This window comes from Mytilus trossulus, chromosome 7 (assembly GCF_036588685.1).
Source record: "Mytilus trossulus isolate FHL-02 chromosome 7, PNRI_Mtr1.1.1.hap1, whole genome shotgun sequence".
In the NCBI taxonomy this organism is placed as follows: domain Eukaryota; kingdom Metazoa; phylum Mollusca; class Bivalvia; order Mytilida; family Mytilidae; genus Mytilus; species Mytilus trossulus.
In genome coordinates, this window is record NC_086379.1 from 6046734 (window position 1) to 6067359 (window position 20626).

Genomic DNA, 20626 nt, shown 5'->3' on the forward strand with positions numbered 1-20626 from the left:
TGGCCAGATTAACAAGGTCACAATTCCCATTTCTCTTTCAGCTATTTCAGGAAATAGTACATGTACAAATGTATTAATTTATTTAGCTATTTATTTATTTTTTATGATTACAGGGACTAATAAATGTTATATAAATTATTGTGATGATAAATCAAAATCTTTTTCAGTAATATGCATGTGCATGTTGTTTTGAGTTGAGTTATTTCTATTTCTATAATAAAGAGTTTGTTTCATTTTAACTGTTTTGAAAATGGGATAAAGGTCCAAGGCATTGAAACATACCACACACAGCATCATACATGCAAATTTAGACACATGTATATATTGCATAAAAATTTGTGTTTCCTATACTGCACACATTAGTTGAAACTGAACATACAAGGAAATAAAATAAAATAAAATAAAATAAAATCATGTCCATATTTACTTCCATTCTGTTTTGCAACTATTTTAGTTCTGTAGGCTTTTTCTTTTCTTTTTGATATCCTAATTTTATAATTTTGTAGTTTTTGTTTGATTTGTTTGGTTTTTATATTGAGGATTTCTTTTAACTCGTGCTTACTTCAGTTGGTTCATGTGGTTTGATTCTCCAAATTTCCTGACACAGTTAAAAATACATTTGTAAACAACAAGAGTTACTCCCCCTTCTATGTAAAGTAAAATGTAAACACTCATGCATGAAACCAGCCGTAAATGTTTTACCTCAGGTTAATAAACATACATGTTTGTTTCAGTGTCTTGGAGGGTAAGAGGGAGGGCTTTTATCCCATTTTCATTTTTTTTAGCAGTGTAAGAAACTTGTATTTGAGGAAATGATTCGTGCATAATGAAATGTGCAGTTGTCACCTCGGGGAGACTTAAATTTTAGAATTAAAAATATAACAAACCACAGTTTAAGATGCAGCATGCAGTTAGGATATGTTGTGCCATGCAGTTCATGAGTGGTGCATTTTTGTGAAGCTACACAGACCTTACGGTGGTTATTTAAATCATGGGGCTCAAAAATTATATGGTCAGCATTAACACACAAGGCATTATGACAGAGATGGGAGGCATCTAAATTTCTATCAATATCAATTGTTTTTAGCTGTAACATTTTTGACAAGCGTGCAACATTCATTTTTGTCCTTTTTCCATTTGGATAAGCCACATTTAGCATCCCTAACATATAATTTCTTTTCCTCTGAATGGCCCCTGTCCAGATTTTACAGGACCCATTTTCTGCATCAATGCAATTTAACAACAGAATATTGGTATATTTTTGATAAAAATCAAAAGTTTGAGAAGCCATTTTGTATTGTTTTGATTAATTAGCACTAAAAGAGTGTAACTGACCTTGATTTCAGCAGCTTTCATCCTAATATTGTAGTCACTGAGCCATGAAACACTCCATCACCTTTGAAATTAAAGGTCACAAGATGGGTCAATATGCGCATTAGATATTCCATAGGCCATAATGTTAACGTTTTCTTCTGTTGCTCAGGCCATATCGTAAACTTGGATATGTATGATAGCTCGTTTTGAAGCTGAGACACTTGGACATATGTGGTGCGATTTTCGGGGTGGCAAGTGTGATTCGTTTTCCCGTCAAGTGCCCAACCCCGAAAGATAGTGAAAAATGTCACTCTCCACAGGAAATAATCCCAAAATTCTGACCATAAAAATCATTAAAAAATATATCCTTTGTAATTTTTTGATCAGGTTTATTTTTGTATACTTTTTTTCACATCACATCAGCTCTATAAAACACCAGTCCTAGTTCATTTATGTCAATTTTTAAAATCACAGCTCCCACATATGCATGGCGGACTAATTTTTTAATGAGAGTCAAAAATCTGTGTTCCTCATCTCAAGGTCCTTTAGGGGTCTTGTCCCATATAGAGTGTTCTTTGGACACTGTCACCTCACAACCAACATGAATGCCTGTGCTATAAATAAAACACACTGTTCAGCAAAGATTCATTTGTATTAAGTTCTTTGAATTTAACCACCCAAATAAACGAAATGATTTAAAAATGTGTGTGTTTAACTTTTTTTATATGTTAATTTGGACTTTATATACTTTTTAGAGCACTGCTGCACAGTGAAAACTATAAAGAGGGGTCCTGATCCCGAAATCCCGGCCTTAAAAACAGGAAATCCCGAACTTAAAAACAACATAATCCCAAGGTCCCGAAATGAAATTAGAATAAAGAATTCCCGGATCCCGAAAGGGTCAATCCCGAAATCCCAAGCTTAAAAACACCCAATCCCGGAGTCCCAATAAAGGTGATATACCCCCTCTATTAGTAAATATTGGTTATTACCTCTGCATAAGCCAGAAAAGTTGGGCTCATGAAATATATTGTACAAAAATGTATTGATTACAATTAATGAAAGAAGAGATTAAGGTGTTTCCTAACACTACAGGGAGATAACTCTGTAAAATCAGCAGAACGTTTTAATCATTAAATGACGTTGTATTGTTAAGTGAATATTAAGCTTCTCAATGATCAAAATAAGTGTTTGTCAAACTGCTATATAACCAGTGTAATTTTTCTGATTAAACGTTTGGTTCAAGTTTTTTGAAATTTTTATATTTTTGTCCAAGAGTCAAAGTAAATACTTTGTCAAAAATTTAAGAAATTAAACGAGCCAAATTAATTTAAGGTAAGGTTTGGGGTACCACCTTAATTGACAATGTAATAACTGATATAATAAACCACAGTTATTTCAGATGCTCAGTAAATTGGCAACAGTTGACAAGTATTGATCACTAGTTTTGAACTTTGACTTTCATTTCAGTCCTGTATTTAAATAATTATGAAAACTTGATGTATTGTAGGTACTAATGGGACCAACAACCCAATTGTACACTGTAACTGTATAATTGATCAGATCTTCACTGGTGGACTTCAATCAGATGTTACATGTCAGCAGTGCAAGTAAGTAAATGATGCATAACTTGGGACTATTTTATTATTCCATCTATAAATTCTGCATGAAATGGATTTATTATATTTGGTATATTTATGGCTTTATAAGATTATATTGAATTGATATTGCAGTGTTCTCCCCAGGATTTTTGGATAGCACCAGGGTAACGCGTGACGAAATGTATTTTACAATATTTTGTGTCGCGTTGCGTCGCTTATTTTTTTCTTGTTAGTTTTTGTCATTACCTTTTTGCCTTTGTTTTGTTTACTGTGGTACAGCTGTGTTGTATGGACTTTGGGTCAGAACATTATTGGTAGAAAAAAGTTAATCAATAAAACAGTTTATACTCTAATATCTTTGAAAAATAAAAGAAAGCACAATCAGTCTTTAAACTAAAGTCACTTCTTATATTATGACCAAGCCATATTGTCCCAATACTTGTTGTTACCCTACACATTCCCCTTGTTAGATTTAGCCACAACAACTTTGAACAAGATTAATTTTTGATACAGAACCTTCAGTAAATTAAAAACTATTTTCCATTCAACAACAACAAATTTATTTATTTTCTTATGCATATTAGTTATTAATTTAAAAATATTTTATAGTTGTACTAATTAACTTCTAATAAAAATTTCATTTTTAAATTTACATTCCTATTAAATTAAGTCTTATCAGTTTACATCCTTATTAAATATATATGGAACTGTTTTTTGATTGGCATTTCAGCCCTCGCACGTTCCGTACTTAATATTTGTCAAATACTTCCTATTTAATATAAAATGTCTTTGTATCATTATAGGTATGATTCTCTAAAATAATTTGCAAAACATTTTTGTGGGTATGTTCTAAGAAAGTTTGTATCCTTAATGTTACATTCTAATATAATTTTGCATTCAATTTGTTCTTTATTTTTATTTTCAATGAGGAATTGTATGTGAGGAGCATTTATTTGTAATTAGCAAAATCAGGGGAAGTAAATCCACAATAATTTCTAACAGGCAAATTATTTTGACTAAAGACTGGCGTAATAGAGTTCATTAACAAATGTCTGCTTGTCCCCTATTACAAGTCTGTTGTTAAAATTATGATCTCTTAATTAATTAAAACACAAAAAAAATCATGTACATCGATTAAAGGTTAACCTCAACAGGTAAATCGATCACGTGGTCTAAACAATCTACTTGTCAATACTGGATTAAACTGGTTAAAACTGGTCAATTTTGATGTAAAATTTTAACCCTGACTGAAAGTTGAAGTCATCTGAAACTTTACCGATTTTAATACGATTTTTTTACCGAAAAATTTAGCACCACGGAGAAAAATTATACATCGCGGCAAGAACGATACCACCGCGGTAGATAATTATACATCGCGGGCCCGTGGTCCTTTAAGGGCCTGGGGAGAACACTGGATATTGGAAATATAAAAAAAGAAGATGCAGTATGATTGCCAATGAGACAACTCTCCACAAGAGACAAAAATGACACAGACATTAACAACTATAGGTGACCGTACAGTCTTCAATAATGAGCAAAGCCCATACCGCATAGTCAGCTATTAAAAAAATCGAAAGCATTACATATGCAGGATATATTCAGGCTTTCTAGTTTCCTTAAACAATAAAATTTACAGTTATGAAATTGTTTAAATAAAATGAAGAGTTGGGTATATATATATATATATACAACTCGTCTAAACATCAACCCAACAATGTTAGATCTGTAAATTTGCTTTCGCAAATTTTTGGTTCTTCCCTCGCCGGGATTCGAACCCATGCTACTGTGATATCGTGACACCAAATCGCCTGCACTGCAGCCGTCCCGCTAGACCACACGACCACCTGGGCTCTCTAAAAAAAGAGCTTTCAGATGTTTAGACGAGTTGTATATACATTATGTACACAGCCATGTATCACCATCATTGATGGCGATCCGATGGATACATCTGTTGTAGGGTTGTCACTGACTCAGACGTACTTATGAATATAATTATTTTCTGTGACTGTATCTTACAATAATTTGTAGGATCCTTTACTATAGATAATTTAGCTGATCTGTAACAAAAACATCTTCATGCCTTATATATCATGTACTGTAGTACGCCGCTAGATTAAAACTGACGTGGAAAGGTAACATATGGCCACCGAAAGCTCTTTTTTTAGAGAGCCCAGGTGGTCGTGTGGTCTAGCGGGACGGCTGCAGTGCAGGCGATTTGGTGTCACGATATCACAGTAGCATGGGTTCGAATCCCGGCGAGGGAAGAACCAAAAATTTGCGAAAGCAAATTTACAGATCTAACATTGTTGGGTTGATGTTTAGACGAGTTGTATATACATTATGTACACAGCCATGTATCACCATCATTGATGGCGATCCGATGGATACATCTGTTGTAGGGTTGTCACTGACTCAGACGTACTTATGAATATAATTATTTTCTGTGACTGTATCTTACAATAATTTGTAGGATCCTTTACTATAGATAATTTAGCTGATTTGTAACAAAAACATCTTCATGCCTTATATATCATGTACTGTAGTACGCCGCTAGATTAAAACTGACGTGGAAAGGTAACATATGGCCACCGAAAGCTCTTTTTTTAGAGAGCCCAGGTGGTCGTGTGGTCTAGCGGGACGGCTGCAGTGCAGGCGATTTGGTGTCACGATATCACAGTAGCATGGGTTCGAATCCCGGCGAGGGAAGAACCAAAAATTTGCGAAAGCAAATTTACAGATCTAACATTGTTGGGTTGATGTTTAGACGAGTTGTATATACATTATGTACACAGCCATGTATCACCATCATTGATGGCGATCCGATGGATACATCTGTTGTAGGGTTGTCACTGACTCAGACGTACTTATGAATATAATTATTTTCTGTGACTGTATCTTACAATAATTTGTAGGATCCTTTACTATAGATAATTTAGCTGATCTGTAACAAAAACATCTTCATGCCTTATATATCATGTACTGTAGTACGCCGCTAGATTAAAACTGACGTGGAAAGGTAACATATGGCCACCGAAAGCTCTTTTTTTAGAGAGCCCAGGTGGTCGTGTGGTCTAGCGGGACGGCTGCAGTGCAGGCGATTTGGTGTCACGATATCACAGTAGCATGGGTTCGAATCCCGGCGAGGGAAGAACCAAAAATTTGCGAAAGCAAATTTACAGATCTAACATTGTTGGGTTGATGTTTAGACGAGTTGTATATACATTATGTACACAGCCATGTATCACCATCATTGATGGCGATCCGATGGATACATCTGTTGTAGGGTTGTCACTGACTCAGACGTACTTATGAATATAATTATTTTCTGTGACTGTATCTTACAATAATTTGTAGGATCCTTTACTATAGATAATTTAGCTGATCTGTAACAAAAACATCTTCATGCCTTATATATCATGTACTGTAGTACGCCGCTAGATTAAAACTGACGTGGAAAGGTAACATATGGCCACCGAAAGCTCTTTTTTTAGAGAGCCCAGGTGGTCGTGTGGTCTAGCGGGACGGCTGCAGTGCAGGCGATTTGGTGTCACGATATCACAGTAGCATGGGTTCGAATCCCGGCGAGGGAAGAACCAAAAATTTGCGAAAGCAAATTTACAGATCTAACATTGTTGGGTTGATGTTTAGACGAGTTGTATATACATTATGTACACAGCCATGTATCACCATCATTGATGGCGATCGGATGGATACATCTGTTGTAGGGTTGTCACTGACTCAGAAGTACTTATATATATATATATATACATACTTATGAATATATTTATTTTCTGTGACTGTATCTTACATTAATTTGTAGGATCCTTTACTATAGATAATTTAGCTGATCTGTAACAATAACATCTTCATGCCTTATATATCATGTACTGTAGTACGCCGCTAGATTAAAACTGACGTGGAAAGGTAACATATGGCCACCGAAAGCTCTTTTTTTAGAGAGCCCAGGTGGTCGTGTGGTCTAGCGGGACGGCTGCAGTGCAGGCGATTTGGTGTCACGATATCACAGTAGCATGGGTTCGAATCCCGGCGAGGGAAGAACCAAAAATTTGCGAAAGCAAATTTACAGATCTAACATTGTTGGGTTGATGTTTAGACGAGTTGTATATACATTATGTACACAGCCATGTATCACCATCATTGATGGCGATCCGATGGATACATCTGTTGTAGGGTTGTCACTGACTCAGACGTACTTATGAATATAATTATTTTCTGTGACTGTATCTTACAATAATTTGTAGGATCCTTTACTATAGATAATTTAGCTGATCTGTAACAAAAACATCTTCATGCCTTATATATCATGTACTGTAGTACGCCGCTAGATTAAAACTGACGTGGAAAGGTAACATATGGCCACCGAAAGCTCTTTTTTTAGAGAGCCCAGGTGGTCGTGTGGTCTAGCGGGACGGCTGCAGTGCAGGCGATTTGGTGTCACGATATCACAGTAGCATGGGTTCGAATCCCGGCGAGGGAAGAACCAAAAATTTGCGAAAGCAAATTTACAGATCTAACATTGTTGGGTTGATGTTTAGACGAGTTGTATATACATTATGTACACAGCCATGTATCACCATCATTGATGGCGATCCGATGGATACATCTGTTGTAGGGTTGTCACTGACTCAGACGTACTTATGAATATAATTATTTTCTGTGACTGTATCTTACAATAATTTGTAGGATCCTTTACTATAGATAATTTAGCTGATCTGTAACAAAAACATCTTCATGCCTTATATATCATGTACTGTAGTACGCCGCTAGATTAAAACTGACGTGGAAAGGTAACATATGGCCACCGAAAGCTCTTTTTTTAGAGAGCCCAGGTGGTCGTGTGGTCTAGCGGGACGGCTGCAGTGCAGGCGATTTGGTGTCACGATATCACAGTAGCATGGGTTCGAATCCCGGCGAGGGAAGAACCAAAAATTTGCGAAAGCAAATTTACAGATCTAACATTGTTGGGTTGATGTTTAGACGAGTTGTATATACATTATGTACACAGCCATGTATCACCATCATTGATGGCGATCGGATGGATACATCTGTTGTAGGGTTGTCACTGACTCAGAAGTACTTATATATATATATATATACATACTTATGAATATATTTATTTTCTGTGACTGTATCTTACATTAATTTGTAGGATCCTTTACTATAGATAATTTAGCTGATCTGTAACAATAACATCTTCATGCCTTATATATCATGTACTGTAGTACGCCGCTAGATTAAAACTGACGTGGAAAGGTAACATATGGCCACCGAAAGCTCTTTTTTTGAGAGCCCAGGTGGTCGTGTGGTCTAGCGGGACGGCTGCAGTGCAGGCGATTTGGTGTCACGATATCACAGTAGCATGGGTTCGAGTCCCGGCGAGGGAAGAACCAAAAATTTGCGAAAGCAAATTTACAGATCTAACATTGTTGGGTTGATGTTTAGACGAGTTGTATATATATATATATATATATATATACACGAGTCTAAATTGAAAACTACGTTCAAACCTATGATTGCGTTGGATAAAAACCGCAATTTTTATACGTGTGCATGTCAAACATATTTCGTTGTAGAAGGGTCTAAAAACAGCACAAACAACATTTTCCAAAAGACCAAAAAAGTGAAAAAGTATATTTAAACAAAACGCATTTGACTAACAGGTCGAACAACTGATGTTCTTTAACCCTGCTGACTGCCATTGACGATTGCCAAATAAAATTGATCACAAGATGTAACAAAATGGATCTGAATATAAATTTAAAACGGCACAGAAATTTCTTTTTGTTAACTTGTGGCTACGATGTTGTGCCACAAACATTCGGTGTCAATATTTCTTTAGTACACCAGATCTAGATTTCGACAATATAATGTCTCTTCAGTGATGTTAGGGATCGAAACGGTATTGGGAAGGCCATATAATTTACTCTCAATTTAAGATTGACTCTTGAATTTTAAGAGACAATATAGGATGAACGGATCATATAAACCGGATATATATATGCCAATAAGACAGTAACCCACTGATTAAAAAAATAATATTTTATTAATAATATGAACAAGATCAAATGAGGCTAAAACTTATTGGTGTGATACTCTAATTATGAAAGGTTACATGTTACTTCTCACAAATATTTTATTTTAATTATGATAATGTTGATAAGAGGAGTATATAACAGGATTATCCTTAACTCTATACTTATTCAGTAAATTACTAACACTGGGAAATATTGACACACCAACAACATAGGACCAGTCCTGTGTTCCAGTTTAAAAATAGAAATCTTTCTTTAAAATGTCATCCATAACTTACAATAAAATATAATCAATGTAAAATTATTATCTTCCGTGTTGACTTATCTATTTGCCTGTTTCAGGAATGTATCAACAACTATAGATCCTATATGGGATATATCTCTAGATCTAGGCCCAGGACCTCCACAATCCAATGGCACAACTAACTCCTCTCCTAGCTCAGGTAATTTATTTTCAGTGTAACAGGTGGAACATTTATAAAATCTTACCAGAAATCTTAAAGATATGTGGTATAATTACCAATGAGACAACCATCCATCAGTTCATAATTGAAATGGTGTTGATATATTAAAGCAATTATACGTCACTGTATTGCCTGCAACAATGAGAAAAACCCATACAGTAAAGTTGGCTATAAATGTAACTCACAGCAAAAATGTGAAACAATTCAAACACAAAAACTAATGGCCTAATTTACATAAGCAATTACTATTTACCAAAAAAAAAAGATGACTAACCTGTACCAAAAATAACCACTAACCTTTTTGGTAAAGGTCAAATGATACATATCAGATTGTAGAGAAATCTGTGAAGGGCATTGATAATGTATTGTTCGTACATATATTAAAAAAAAACGTTATCTACGCTTGACAGTAATATAGCATCATTCAAATTAACTTGCGTTGATATTTTCTTCCTTAATTTTAAATCGAAGAGATATAGAATTCAAATTGTGTTTTGGAGAAAACTATGATAGATGGATCTGTTCTATAAATGTCAAACTGGTATAATGGCAATTGATTATGATAATTTATGATGATGCATTTAGATGATAATGGGATGTTAATTGTTTTAACAGGTTATTCTAATAGTCCAGGAACATATGAACCTACCTCACTACTTGACTGCTTAAAAAGGTAGGTTTTTCCTGAACTATATAAAAAAGAAGATGTATGATTGCCAATGAGACAACTATCCACAAAAGACCAAAATGACACAAACATTAACAACTATAGGTCACCGTACACATTTTTGTTTAGGGCTAGCTGAAGCTGAAACAGAAAATAACTGCCAAAAGTAAAGCCTATCAAAAGCTGATATGACAGTATCTTTAAGTGGGACTGAGCATTACCTATGACCCATTGGTGACCCTGCACTGTGCTCTGCTCTTTGTTTGGATTGTTGTCTCTTTGACACATTCCTCATTTCCATTATCAATTTTATTGTGTGAAAGGGCACCAAAAAAACCCACACTTTTTAAAGAATTTGGCAAAAGCAGGAATATTAAACAGAAACCGTAATCCATCAAACGTTGACTACCTGAGAAGTTTGCTTCCTTTTAGTTTTAGCACAATAGACAACTTTCAAGTTCAATGCATTTCCGTCAAAAACTCTGGTTTTAGTGAACGTCATTTGTGTGTTTAGGGGCGTCTTCAAAATTTCAAAATTGACAATCAGCATTGCTGTCATTAGGGAATTGTCATTAAGTACCTACAGAACAACCATAATTTCTAGTTTATTTTGCACAATGACAATCACTAAGACGCTTGATGAACTTAAATAGTGCAGGAATACAGGCGACCCCCTCTATCTGGTAAATGACATCATCAAGGCGCGTATAATTGACGATTTTTTTTTGGTGATGGATGAACTCGAAAGTGGTCTATTACTTGGATATGCTTGAACATATAGTGAGATTGTTTATAGCAGTCTTATGAAACTCTGCTTTAATTGCAAGAAATTCAAAAGCTAAATTAGATAAAATTAAACCTAATAAACCTAATAAACCTTGACCACTACATGGAGCTTGGTACATTAAACTATTTGCCATCTGTCACTGTATAAATCTGTCTAGTATGCACTCAAACTTCTACATTTCATATTAGATTTTTATGCATTTTCCTATGTAAAGTAATGCAATATATTTATTCTTTCAAACTGATCAATATGATATAATTTTTGTAATAAACTAATTGTATAAATGTATTGTTGTAGATTTACCAAACCTGAACATTTAGGGAGTTCAGCCAAAATAAAGTGTAGCACATGTCAAAGTTATCAGGAATCAACAAAGCAACTGACAATGAAAAAACAACCTGTAGTGGCATGTTTTCATCTAAAGGTAAAAAACAACCTTTTGTGGCATATTTTCATCTAAAGGTAAAAAAAACACCCTGTTGTGGCATGTTTTCATCTAAAGGTAAAAACAATCTGTTATGGCATGTTTTCATCTAAAGGTCAAAATCAACCTGTTGTGGCATGTTTTCATCTAAAGGTCAAAAACAACCTGTTGTTGTATGTTTTCCTCTAAAGATAAAAACAAGCTGTTATGGCATGTTTTCATCTAAAGGTCAAAAACAACCTGTTATGGCATGTTTTCATCTAAAGGTCAAAAACAACCTGTTGTGGTATGTTTTCCTCTAAAGGTAAAAACAAACTGTTATGGCATGTTTTCATCTCAAGGTAAAAAACAACCTGTTGTGGCATGTTTTCATCTAAAGGTAAAAAAACAACCTGTTGTGGCATGTTTTCACCTAAAGGTAAAACACAATCTGTTGTGGCATTTTTTCATCTAAAGGTAAAACACAATCTGTTGTGGCATGTTTTCATCTAAAGGTAAAACACAACCTGTTGTGGCATGTTTTCATCTAAAGGTAAAACACAACCTGTTGTAGCATGTTTTCATCTAAAGGTAAAACACAACCTGTTGTGGCATGTTTTCATCTAAAGGTAAAAATAACTTGAATGTCGTGAAAATGATTATTTGACTTTTTTTAATCTCTCTTTATGAAAGATTAGGTAATCAATTAAATGCATTTTTAAAAGTGAGGCTTTTTACATATTGAAAATATTGTAAAATTAGGATTTTAACTGCATATCCTTACTCTAAGTGAGGGCTATATTACTTTTACTTATTTGTGCAGAATACAATTTCTTCACACTCTTCCGGAACCTCAGCAGCTTTGCAGTGATGAGTTGAAAGGTGTGAGGGTTTATTCAATCTGTCAAAAACCTGCCTCCTGTTATACCATACTTTGAAGAATGAGTTGATGGGAAAGGGGGTGGGGTGGTATGATTAGTGCAACTTCTTGTGTGATGATTTGTCTCTTGTAATTGATGTGCAAGATGGTTGTTTTGAAAAATATTAATATCACATTATAATGGCTAGGATTTATCATAGTGATCTTTTTATTTGAAACAGTCTGGTGATAATAAAGTCTAAAGAAAAAGAAAAAAAGACTAAAGAAAACATTGGTTATAATACATGAGGATTTTTCTATTAAATTTTTCTTTTCTTTTATTTTCAGAGGTTTGAGCACTCAACAGGGTATCATAAAAAGATATCAACGTTTGTATCATTCCCAGACGAACTTGACATGACTCCATTTATGTCTTCATCTCGTGACAATAAAAATGGTTACATCAATCAAATCGTCCAAGAATCTGCCAAAAGTCTTTCATGTGATAACAAGTAAGTAGTATAATTGTATAGCAATATAATAATTCCCACAGAACGTAACCAAACGTTAGCGTGCAATAAATTCTAATATTGCACTAGTGCAATAAATCTTCAAAATTCATGACGTCACCAATGTTTAAATCTTAGTTCTTGACGTCATCAACTACAATATCTTCTACCCATTTTTTCTCTCAAATATTATATTGCTATACAATAAAAGGGTTTTTGCATGAATATTGTGGAATATTATCCCTCGTAGAACATATATTGCACTCGCAAGCTTGTGCAATATAAAATTCTACTCTGGACAATATTCCCCAATATTCATGCAATAACCCTATATTATTGCTGTTTTACAATGCCCCTTTGATCTTACTGTCTGATAATTTCCTTTCTCAGCACAGCAGAGTGATTTGAAAAATTATCCCTAGAAACAAAGGGTTTAAATAAATGCTGTTGTCAATGAAATTAACAACTTTGTCATAGATAAAATAGCGATAAACAGATTGGTCATCTCAACTCATTTGCTTTTCTCACTTTCCCTGTACTGGTTCAAGCGAAAATCTATCTTGTTGAGTTGACCAACAGTTATCTATAATTAAATGTGTGAAAATGATCTTTATTACATTGGTTGCAATGAAATATTATGGTTTTCCAGTGGAATAAAAAAAAATAATTCCACATGTAGATATATCTGATAAATTCACTCAGCTGAATGGGGGTTGGCCAGATTTTGTCGATGACATTGTATCACAACGAATTGGAATCCATACAGAAAAATTTACATGTAGATCCTCAGCAGAAAACAAATATTTTAAGATCTTCTGACAAGAATGCCAGTTTACAAATCAGAAAAATATATATAGGTTGAACAGATAATTATCCTGCCAATGTATCACAACTTATGTTATATTTTTCTACTCATGATAGTTAAAAATAAACAAATAAGTTTCTAAAGCCAGGAATACATAAAAGTATACTTTTTAACCAGTAGGTACCCGATACATTTTTATACGACCGCAAAGTTTGAAATTTTTTTGGTCGTATATTGTTATCACGTCTGCGTCATCGTCTGTGGCGTCCGAATACTTTTAGTTATCGCACTCTAACTTTAGTTTAAGTCAATAGAAATCTATGAAATTTGAACACAAATGTTTACGACCACAAAAGGAAGGTTGGGTTTGATTTTGGAAGTTTTGGTCGCAACAGTTTAGGAATGGGGGGCCAAAAAGGGCCCAATTTCGCATTGTCTTGGTTTTCGCACTATAACTTTAGTTTAAGGCAATAGAAAAGTATGAAATTTTGACACAAGGTTTATGACTACAAAAGGAAGGTTGGGATTTTTATGTGTCCATACCTATTGATGAATTGCTTTTAAGTTGAAAAATTTTCTTGAATGTTTTGTAGGTATTCCTTATTTGCTGTGGTAAATCATATGGGTACTATAGAATGTGGTCACTACACATGCTATATACGTCAACACAAGGACCAGTGGTTTAAATGTGATGACCATTTGATCAGTCGTGCTTCTCCACAGGAGGTGCTTAATAGTGAAGGGTACGTACTAATTATATTACTTAAAATTGAAACAGAAGCTCACACAAGAAATGAAAATGACTCAATGTGATTTCATTTATTTTCATGAATACAAATATTCATGGATTAAGGAAAACTTGCATGTTCGTGAATATTTAATTTTGTGTTTTTGTCGAAACCTGCATACAGGCCTACAGAAATTTGTCATTTGCTGAACATTTAATTTGTTGGTTCACTTGTACCCATGAAATCCACGAAAAATTGGTATTCAATGATTATTGATGAATCAACAGTATACAGAGTAAAAATGTGGAATTCTAACATGACGTCCTTCAAACGCTTTGAGTACACACCCGTGGTAAAATATGAATATATTGCATTGGCTGTTCCGATCGTACTCCCACGTCATATGTTTTTTTATGAATGAAGTACCCGACGTAATAGAATGATGACGTTATAATTTAAGCATTTTACGGGAAAATACATGCTTTTGATACCGAAAATCATCACAACAAGGAAACGTAAACAAACGATGCTAAAATGTGGTATAAGCCCATTTTTTTCATATAAATAGAAGACATATAAGTAAGTTATCATTAAAATACATCCAAATCTATCTAAATAAGATTTGTGAATAGTTTGAGCATGTCACTTATTCTGTATTTTCCGTTCTTTCACGCCAATCTAAAAGTGCGTTAATTTATGGGAATGGCAAATAATGGCCTCCACCTAGAGCGCTTCGATCAATAAAAATTGCCGTTTTTGTCCTATTAGAATCGAAATAATTCATGGGGGCTTGAATATATCCAGATTTTACCACGGGTTGTCCCTTTATGCCGATATTTTACCCATTGCTATCGCTCAGGGTAAAATATTTGTCATAAAGGGCCAACCCGTGGTAAAATAACGATATATTCAAGCCCCCATGAATTATTTCTTAAATAAAAACAACATTATTTGCAACTTTAACATTTTAATGACAATGACTTTTTTTCTGTGTAAAACATTAAAGTCATATGAAATGAGTGACAGATGAAAACAAATGTGTATCTAATTCTTGAACCAATGCATGTATAAATTTCTTCTGTGCATGATTATATAATTTTTTTCACGCAAACTTATAGTATAATTGTCAATATTTTTTCCTCTCTGTCTGTTATGTTGTGAAAATACAGTGACTAATTATTTGTTGTGTTTTGAAGACGTAGTTTACTGATTGTCACCCTATAGTAAACAATCAACAAGAAGCATGGATATTGAGCACGTGTATAATATGTACAATCAGATAATAGTTTATTTTTTATGACACATCAATGGGTATTGCAATCACTAGATTTTAACGAGAAGGGCCATGCTAAGTTCACTTGCATACAGAAAATATGTTTTGCCAATTGCTTCCTGGAAGCAAACATTTAAAAACAGTAAACCTCTTCTAAATGTGGACACATTAAAGGTTTTACTTCAGAAAAAAGTATATGTACATAAGTTTTATATGAAAACTAACCATTAAGTTATAAAAAACATATGCATCATTTTTTTTATGCCTCACCTACATTAGTAGAGGGGCATTATGTTTTCTGGTCTGTGCGTCCGTTCGTCCGTCCGTTCGTCCGTCTGTCCCGCTCCAGGTTAAAGTTTTTGGTCAAGGTAGTTTTTGATGAAATTGAAGTCCAATCGACTTCAAACTTAGTACACATGTTCCCTTTGATATGATCTTTCTAATTTTAATGTCAAATTAGAAATTTTACCCCAATTTCACGGTTCACTGAACATGGAAAATGATAGTGCGAGTGGAGCATTCGTGTACTAGGACACATTCTTGTTTAACTTGAGGTTTTATATGACTTTAAGTCATGCATTTACTAAAAAGGGGAAAAGGTTTGAATATATACTGTGATAGTTAATAATGAACAATTTATATTGCAGGCTAAGTATATGCTATAATAATTATTATGAGTACATGTTTTATTTTTGTAGGTATTTATTATTTTACCACAAGCAGATACTTGAGTACCATTGATGTTAGAGAAGATTAGTACTTGGTGCATAATACTGTCTCATTATACTGCCGCAGTGTTGTAATAGTGCTGGACAATTTGTCTTTCATAGTCATTTATACTTGATTTATATAGAAGTGCCAGTAGTTCTCAGAATCAGACTTTTCTGAAAAAACATAGAAATTAACTTAGTTTTGATGTCTGATAAAATGGGTCTATGTCTGCTCTTTAAAAGAATATAGAAGTTCATTTGCCATTAACATCTGTTAAAATGGGTTAAAATAGGCATTCTTTTCTTTTCAATTTCAGTCAAAGTTTAAATAAATGTAAAAGGAAGGTAAATAGTTAAATGCATTTCATTGAAACAACTCACACTAAATTTTAAGGTAATTATATTTGAAAAAATGTGTTCCTATCTCCTTTTAGAGGCAGAAACACTTCCTTTCCAAAAAAATGCATGATTTATGACTTTGGAAAAAAATGCTTTCTTTTTCTAAAATAATCTGAACTGTTTTGGGGATATTTCAATAGCATGTTATATTCTAAGTCCTGTGTTTACGCAGTGTTGTAATTTGATTTTCATTTTGAAAACACTTCCCTAAATTTTTGTCATAACTGATTCTAAGAAAAACTGGTACTTAATTAGCATGATATTATTTGTAAATGTAGTTTCTATAGAGATTGTTTAATATCTGCAGTTAAATGGCTTATCAATCAATCGTACAACAAACTGATGTCATTCTCATTATAAGATATTAAAAGATTTGTGAAAATTAAGTGTGCTATTCCAATCAGAATACTTAGGAAAAAGTGTGTAAAATATTAGTTTTACTAATAATTTGGAGAAAAATTTTAACAAGAAAATTTACACCTAAAATAAAACGATGTAATGGCACAAGTGAGCATCCATTTCTTCTCTCATTTACTCATACTATGAATGGCTGATGTTTTTTACTTCTAAGAAACTGAATATCCGATTCTTCAAAATATACAGTAAAACCTGTCCAGAAAAAAACTAATTTAAAAACAGAATTGTTAAAATAATGTAAACCAACTAATTTTCATGAAATCTTTATTTCCTTGACATTTTGTGAGTAGAAAACAAGAATATAAATCTTCCCAAATATGTGAAGGAATTTTGAAAAGTTGAAAATTAAGTGCCCCTTAGCTGGTTTAAAAGGCAGAATGGTCCAAGAAGTGCATCCACAGTGATTAGTCACAAGTTACTACTGAAGTTGTAAGTTCAAATCCTGCTCGTGGCAAGGTGTGTTTGACTATTTGCCAAGATTGCCAGTTTTCATTCTGAAAGTTGATGGTTATCAAAATATTAAAAAGATAAATTAGATTTTTCCATCTACATGAAAACTTGAAGAAACTAAGTCACTTTCCCTTCTCTGAAATATCATTTGGTTTAAGCAGGTTTTCACTGTATAAATTGATTGAAAAAATATTTTTCCAGTGAATCATTGGGTGTATTAATGTAATATTTATTGTGTTTTGTATTTTATAAAGATAAGTATATTTGTGATAATATTTTCCATTTGTGTATCAATGACTTTTTATTCTGAAGTTTGCTCAGATATTTGTAAACAAATTAGACTGCTTGATAATCATTCCAGAATGTTTTATACAAGACATGCATGCTAGGAATGATGATTTTTGTGGGTATTTATTTAGATTTATTTGTCTTGTATATGTAGCCTGGCATTGACCGATAAAGTAACATGATTTTTAGTTTTATTTAAGCTTTAAGCTCAATTATCAATTGTTGAGTATTTGCGGTCACTAAATATTAAAATCAAAAATGAAAATTTTCTTTGAAAGTCCTAAATTTTACAAGAAATTTGTCATTTTCATTAGAGTTTTGCCTAAAATGTTTGCCAAAGATGTAAATAGATTTAGGAATTTAAAATAACTTTTTAATTAGGAATTAATCAGAAAGGAGAATACCACAGGTTCTTCCAAAGATTAAAAAAAAAAGTAATAAAATAATTTTTGACTTCTTAGAATCTGGCCAGTTTATGTTATTAAAATATTACTTGTGCCAAAAATTTAAGATGAATGATTGAATGAAAGTAAATTTTACTCTGATTATATTTTTAGCTCACCTGGCCCGAAGGGCCAAGTGAGCTTTTCTCATCACTTGGCGTCCGGCGTCCGTCGTCATCGTCCGTCGTCGTCCGTCGTCGTCCGGCGTTAACTTTTACAAAAATCTTCTCCTCTGAAACTACTGGGCCAAATTTAACCAGACTTGACCACAATCATCATTGGGGTATCTAGTTTAAAAATTGTGTCCGGTGACCCCGCCAACTAACCAAGATGGCCGCCATGGCTATAAATAGAACATAGGGGTAAAATGCAGTTTTTGGCTTATAACTCAAAAACCAAAGCATTTAGGGCAAATCTGACATGGGGTATTATTGTTAATCAGGTTAAGATCTATCTGCCCTGAAATTTTCAGATGAATCTGACATTCCGTTGTTAGGTTGCTGCCCCTGAATTGGTAATTTTAAGGAAATTTTGTTGTTTTTGGTTATTATCTTGAATATTATTTCAGATAGAGATAAACTGTAAAAAGCAATAGTGTTCAGCAAAGTAAGATCTACAAATAAGTCAACATGACCAAAATGATCAGTTGACCACTTTAGGAGTTATTGCCCTTTATAGTCAATTTTAAACCATTTTTCGTAAATCTTAGTAATCTTTTAGAAAAATCTTCTCCTCTGAAACTGCTGGGCCAAATTATTTGAAACTTGGCCACAATCATCATTGGGGTATCTAGTTTAAAAATTGTGTCCGGTGACCCCGCCAACTAACCAAGATGACCGCCATGGCTATAAATAGAACATAGGGGTAAAATGCAGTTTTTGGCTTATAACTCAAAAACCAAAGCATTTAGAGCAAATCTGACATTGGGTAAAATTGTTAATCAGGTGAAGTTCCTCTGCCCTGAAATTTTCAGATGAATTGGACAACCTGTTTTTGGGTTGCGGCCCCTGAATTGGTAATTTTAAGGAAATTTTGCTGTTTTTGGTTATTATATTGAATATTATTATAGATATAGGTAAACTGTAAACAGCAATAATGTTCAGCAAGGTCAGATTTACAAATAAGTCAACATGACCAAAATGGTCAGTTGACCTCTTTAGGAGTTATTGCCCTTTAAAGTCAATTTTTAACCATTTTTCGTAAATTTTATATATCTTTTACTAAAATCTTCTTCTCTGAAACTGCTGTGCCAAATTGATCCAAACTTGGCCACAATCATCTTTGGGGTTTCTTGTTTAAAAATGTGTCCGGTGACCTGGCCATCAAACCAAGATGGCCGCCACGGCTAAAAATAGAACATAGGGGTAAAATGCAGTTTTTGGCTTATAACTCAAAAACCAAATAATTTAGAGAAAATCTGACATGAAGTAAAATTGTTAATCAGGTCAAGATCTATCTGCCCTGAAATTTTCAGATGAATTGGACAACCTGTTTTTGGGTTGCGGCCCCTGAATTGGTAATTTTAAGAAAATTTTGCTGTTTTATATTGAATATTATTATAGATATAGGTAAACTGTAAACAGCAATAATGTTCAGCAAAGTAAGATCTACAAATAAGTCAACATGAACGAAATGGTCAATTGACCCCTGTAGGAGTTATTGACCTTTGTAGTCAATTTTCAATCTGCTTCCTTTGTTTAATATTCACATAGACCAAGGTGAGCGACACAGGCTCTTTAGAGCCTCTAGTTTGTCTATTTATTTCCTTGTGAAGGCTTTAGCTTAAATTTACCAGAGTTTTACTTCAGTAGTTTTTATTCCAACATCTGGAATTAAAAAAGACCCAACAATTCTTTAAAATTAATCTCAATAGGTACAAGAAAATTAGTGAAACACACATTATTTATATTGTATAAGTTTTTACAAAAAATAGAGATCTTCGTCTAAATGAGTTTTCTGTATGTTAATTTTAGTAAGCATGTATAGTATGAAAGTTTATTATGTAGATATCAAGATGTTATATATTTCTGATATTTATTTGAGACTTATTAATAGATTGAACAAAATATTACAATCCTATTAGAATGTATATCATATAAAAGTTGGTAAGAGTTACAAAGAACAGATAATTCTTAAGCCTGAAATCTTCTGGGTAAAGGTATTGCAGATTGAATATTATTTCTTCTCGTTCTTGAATCGATTTAAATTTATTTTCGGCAGAAAAAAAACTAAAAATAACCCCTTTTCACATCATTTGACTGATTCAAAATTAAGTTGTTGCCTTTTTAATTTGCCGTTTCAGAATCTAATGCATTCTGGGTAACATTTTCATAAGCATACACCAAAACCTTGTGATTGGTTGAAAATGTTCTAAATAATGGAAATTGAGCCAATGACGTAACAGTATTTTCATTTTGGTGTACAAACAATGAGATTACCCATAGTCCTTTAGATTA

The 20626-nt window shown here is 33.5% G+C and overlaps 1 protein-coding gene and 1 long non-coding RNA gene across 2 annotated transcripts in view; one reads left to right on the forward strand and one right to left on the reverse strand.

Annotated features, from left to right (window-relative positions):
- The window catches only part of LOC134724536 (uncharacterized), a 5123-nt gene extending 3247 nt beyond the window's left edge, over positions 1-1876 (reverse strand). The window contains exon 1 of the long non-coding RNA XR_010108445.1: positions 1336-1876. This is a non-coding gene — a long non-coding RNA (uncharacterized LOC134724536). The remainder of the gene's footprint in view (positions 1-1335) is intronic.
- The window catches only part of LOC134724534 (ubiquitin carboxyl-terminal hydrolase 22-like), a 25739-nt gene extending 8243 nt beyond the window's left edge, over positions 1-17496 (forward strand). Inside the window, exons 7-13 of the mRNA XM_063587619.1 lie at positions 2825-2924; positions 9311-9411; positions 10048-10105; positions 11184-11310; positions 12497-12660; positions 14056-14205; positions 16162-17496. Coding sequence (XP_063443689.1) covers positions 2825-2924; positions 9311-9411; positions 10048-10105; positions 11184-11310; positions 12497-12660; positions 14056-14205; positions 16162-16204 — 743 coding nt within the window. The 3' untranslated portion in view covers positions 16205-17496. The remainder of the gene's footprint in view (positions 1-2824; positions 2925-9310; positions 9412-10047; positions 10106-11183; positions 11311-12496; positions 12661-14055; positions 14206-16161) is intronic.
- Positions 17497-20626: the final 3130 nt, after the last annotated feature.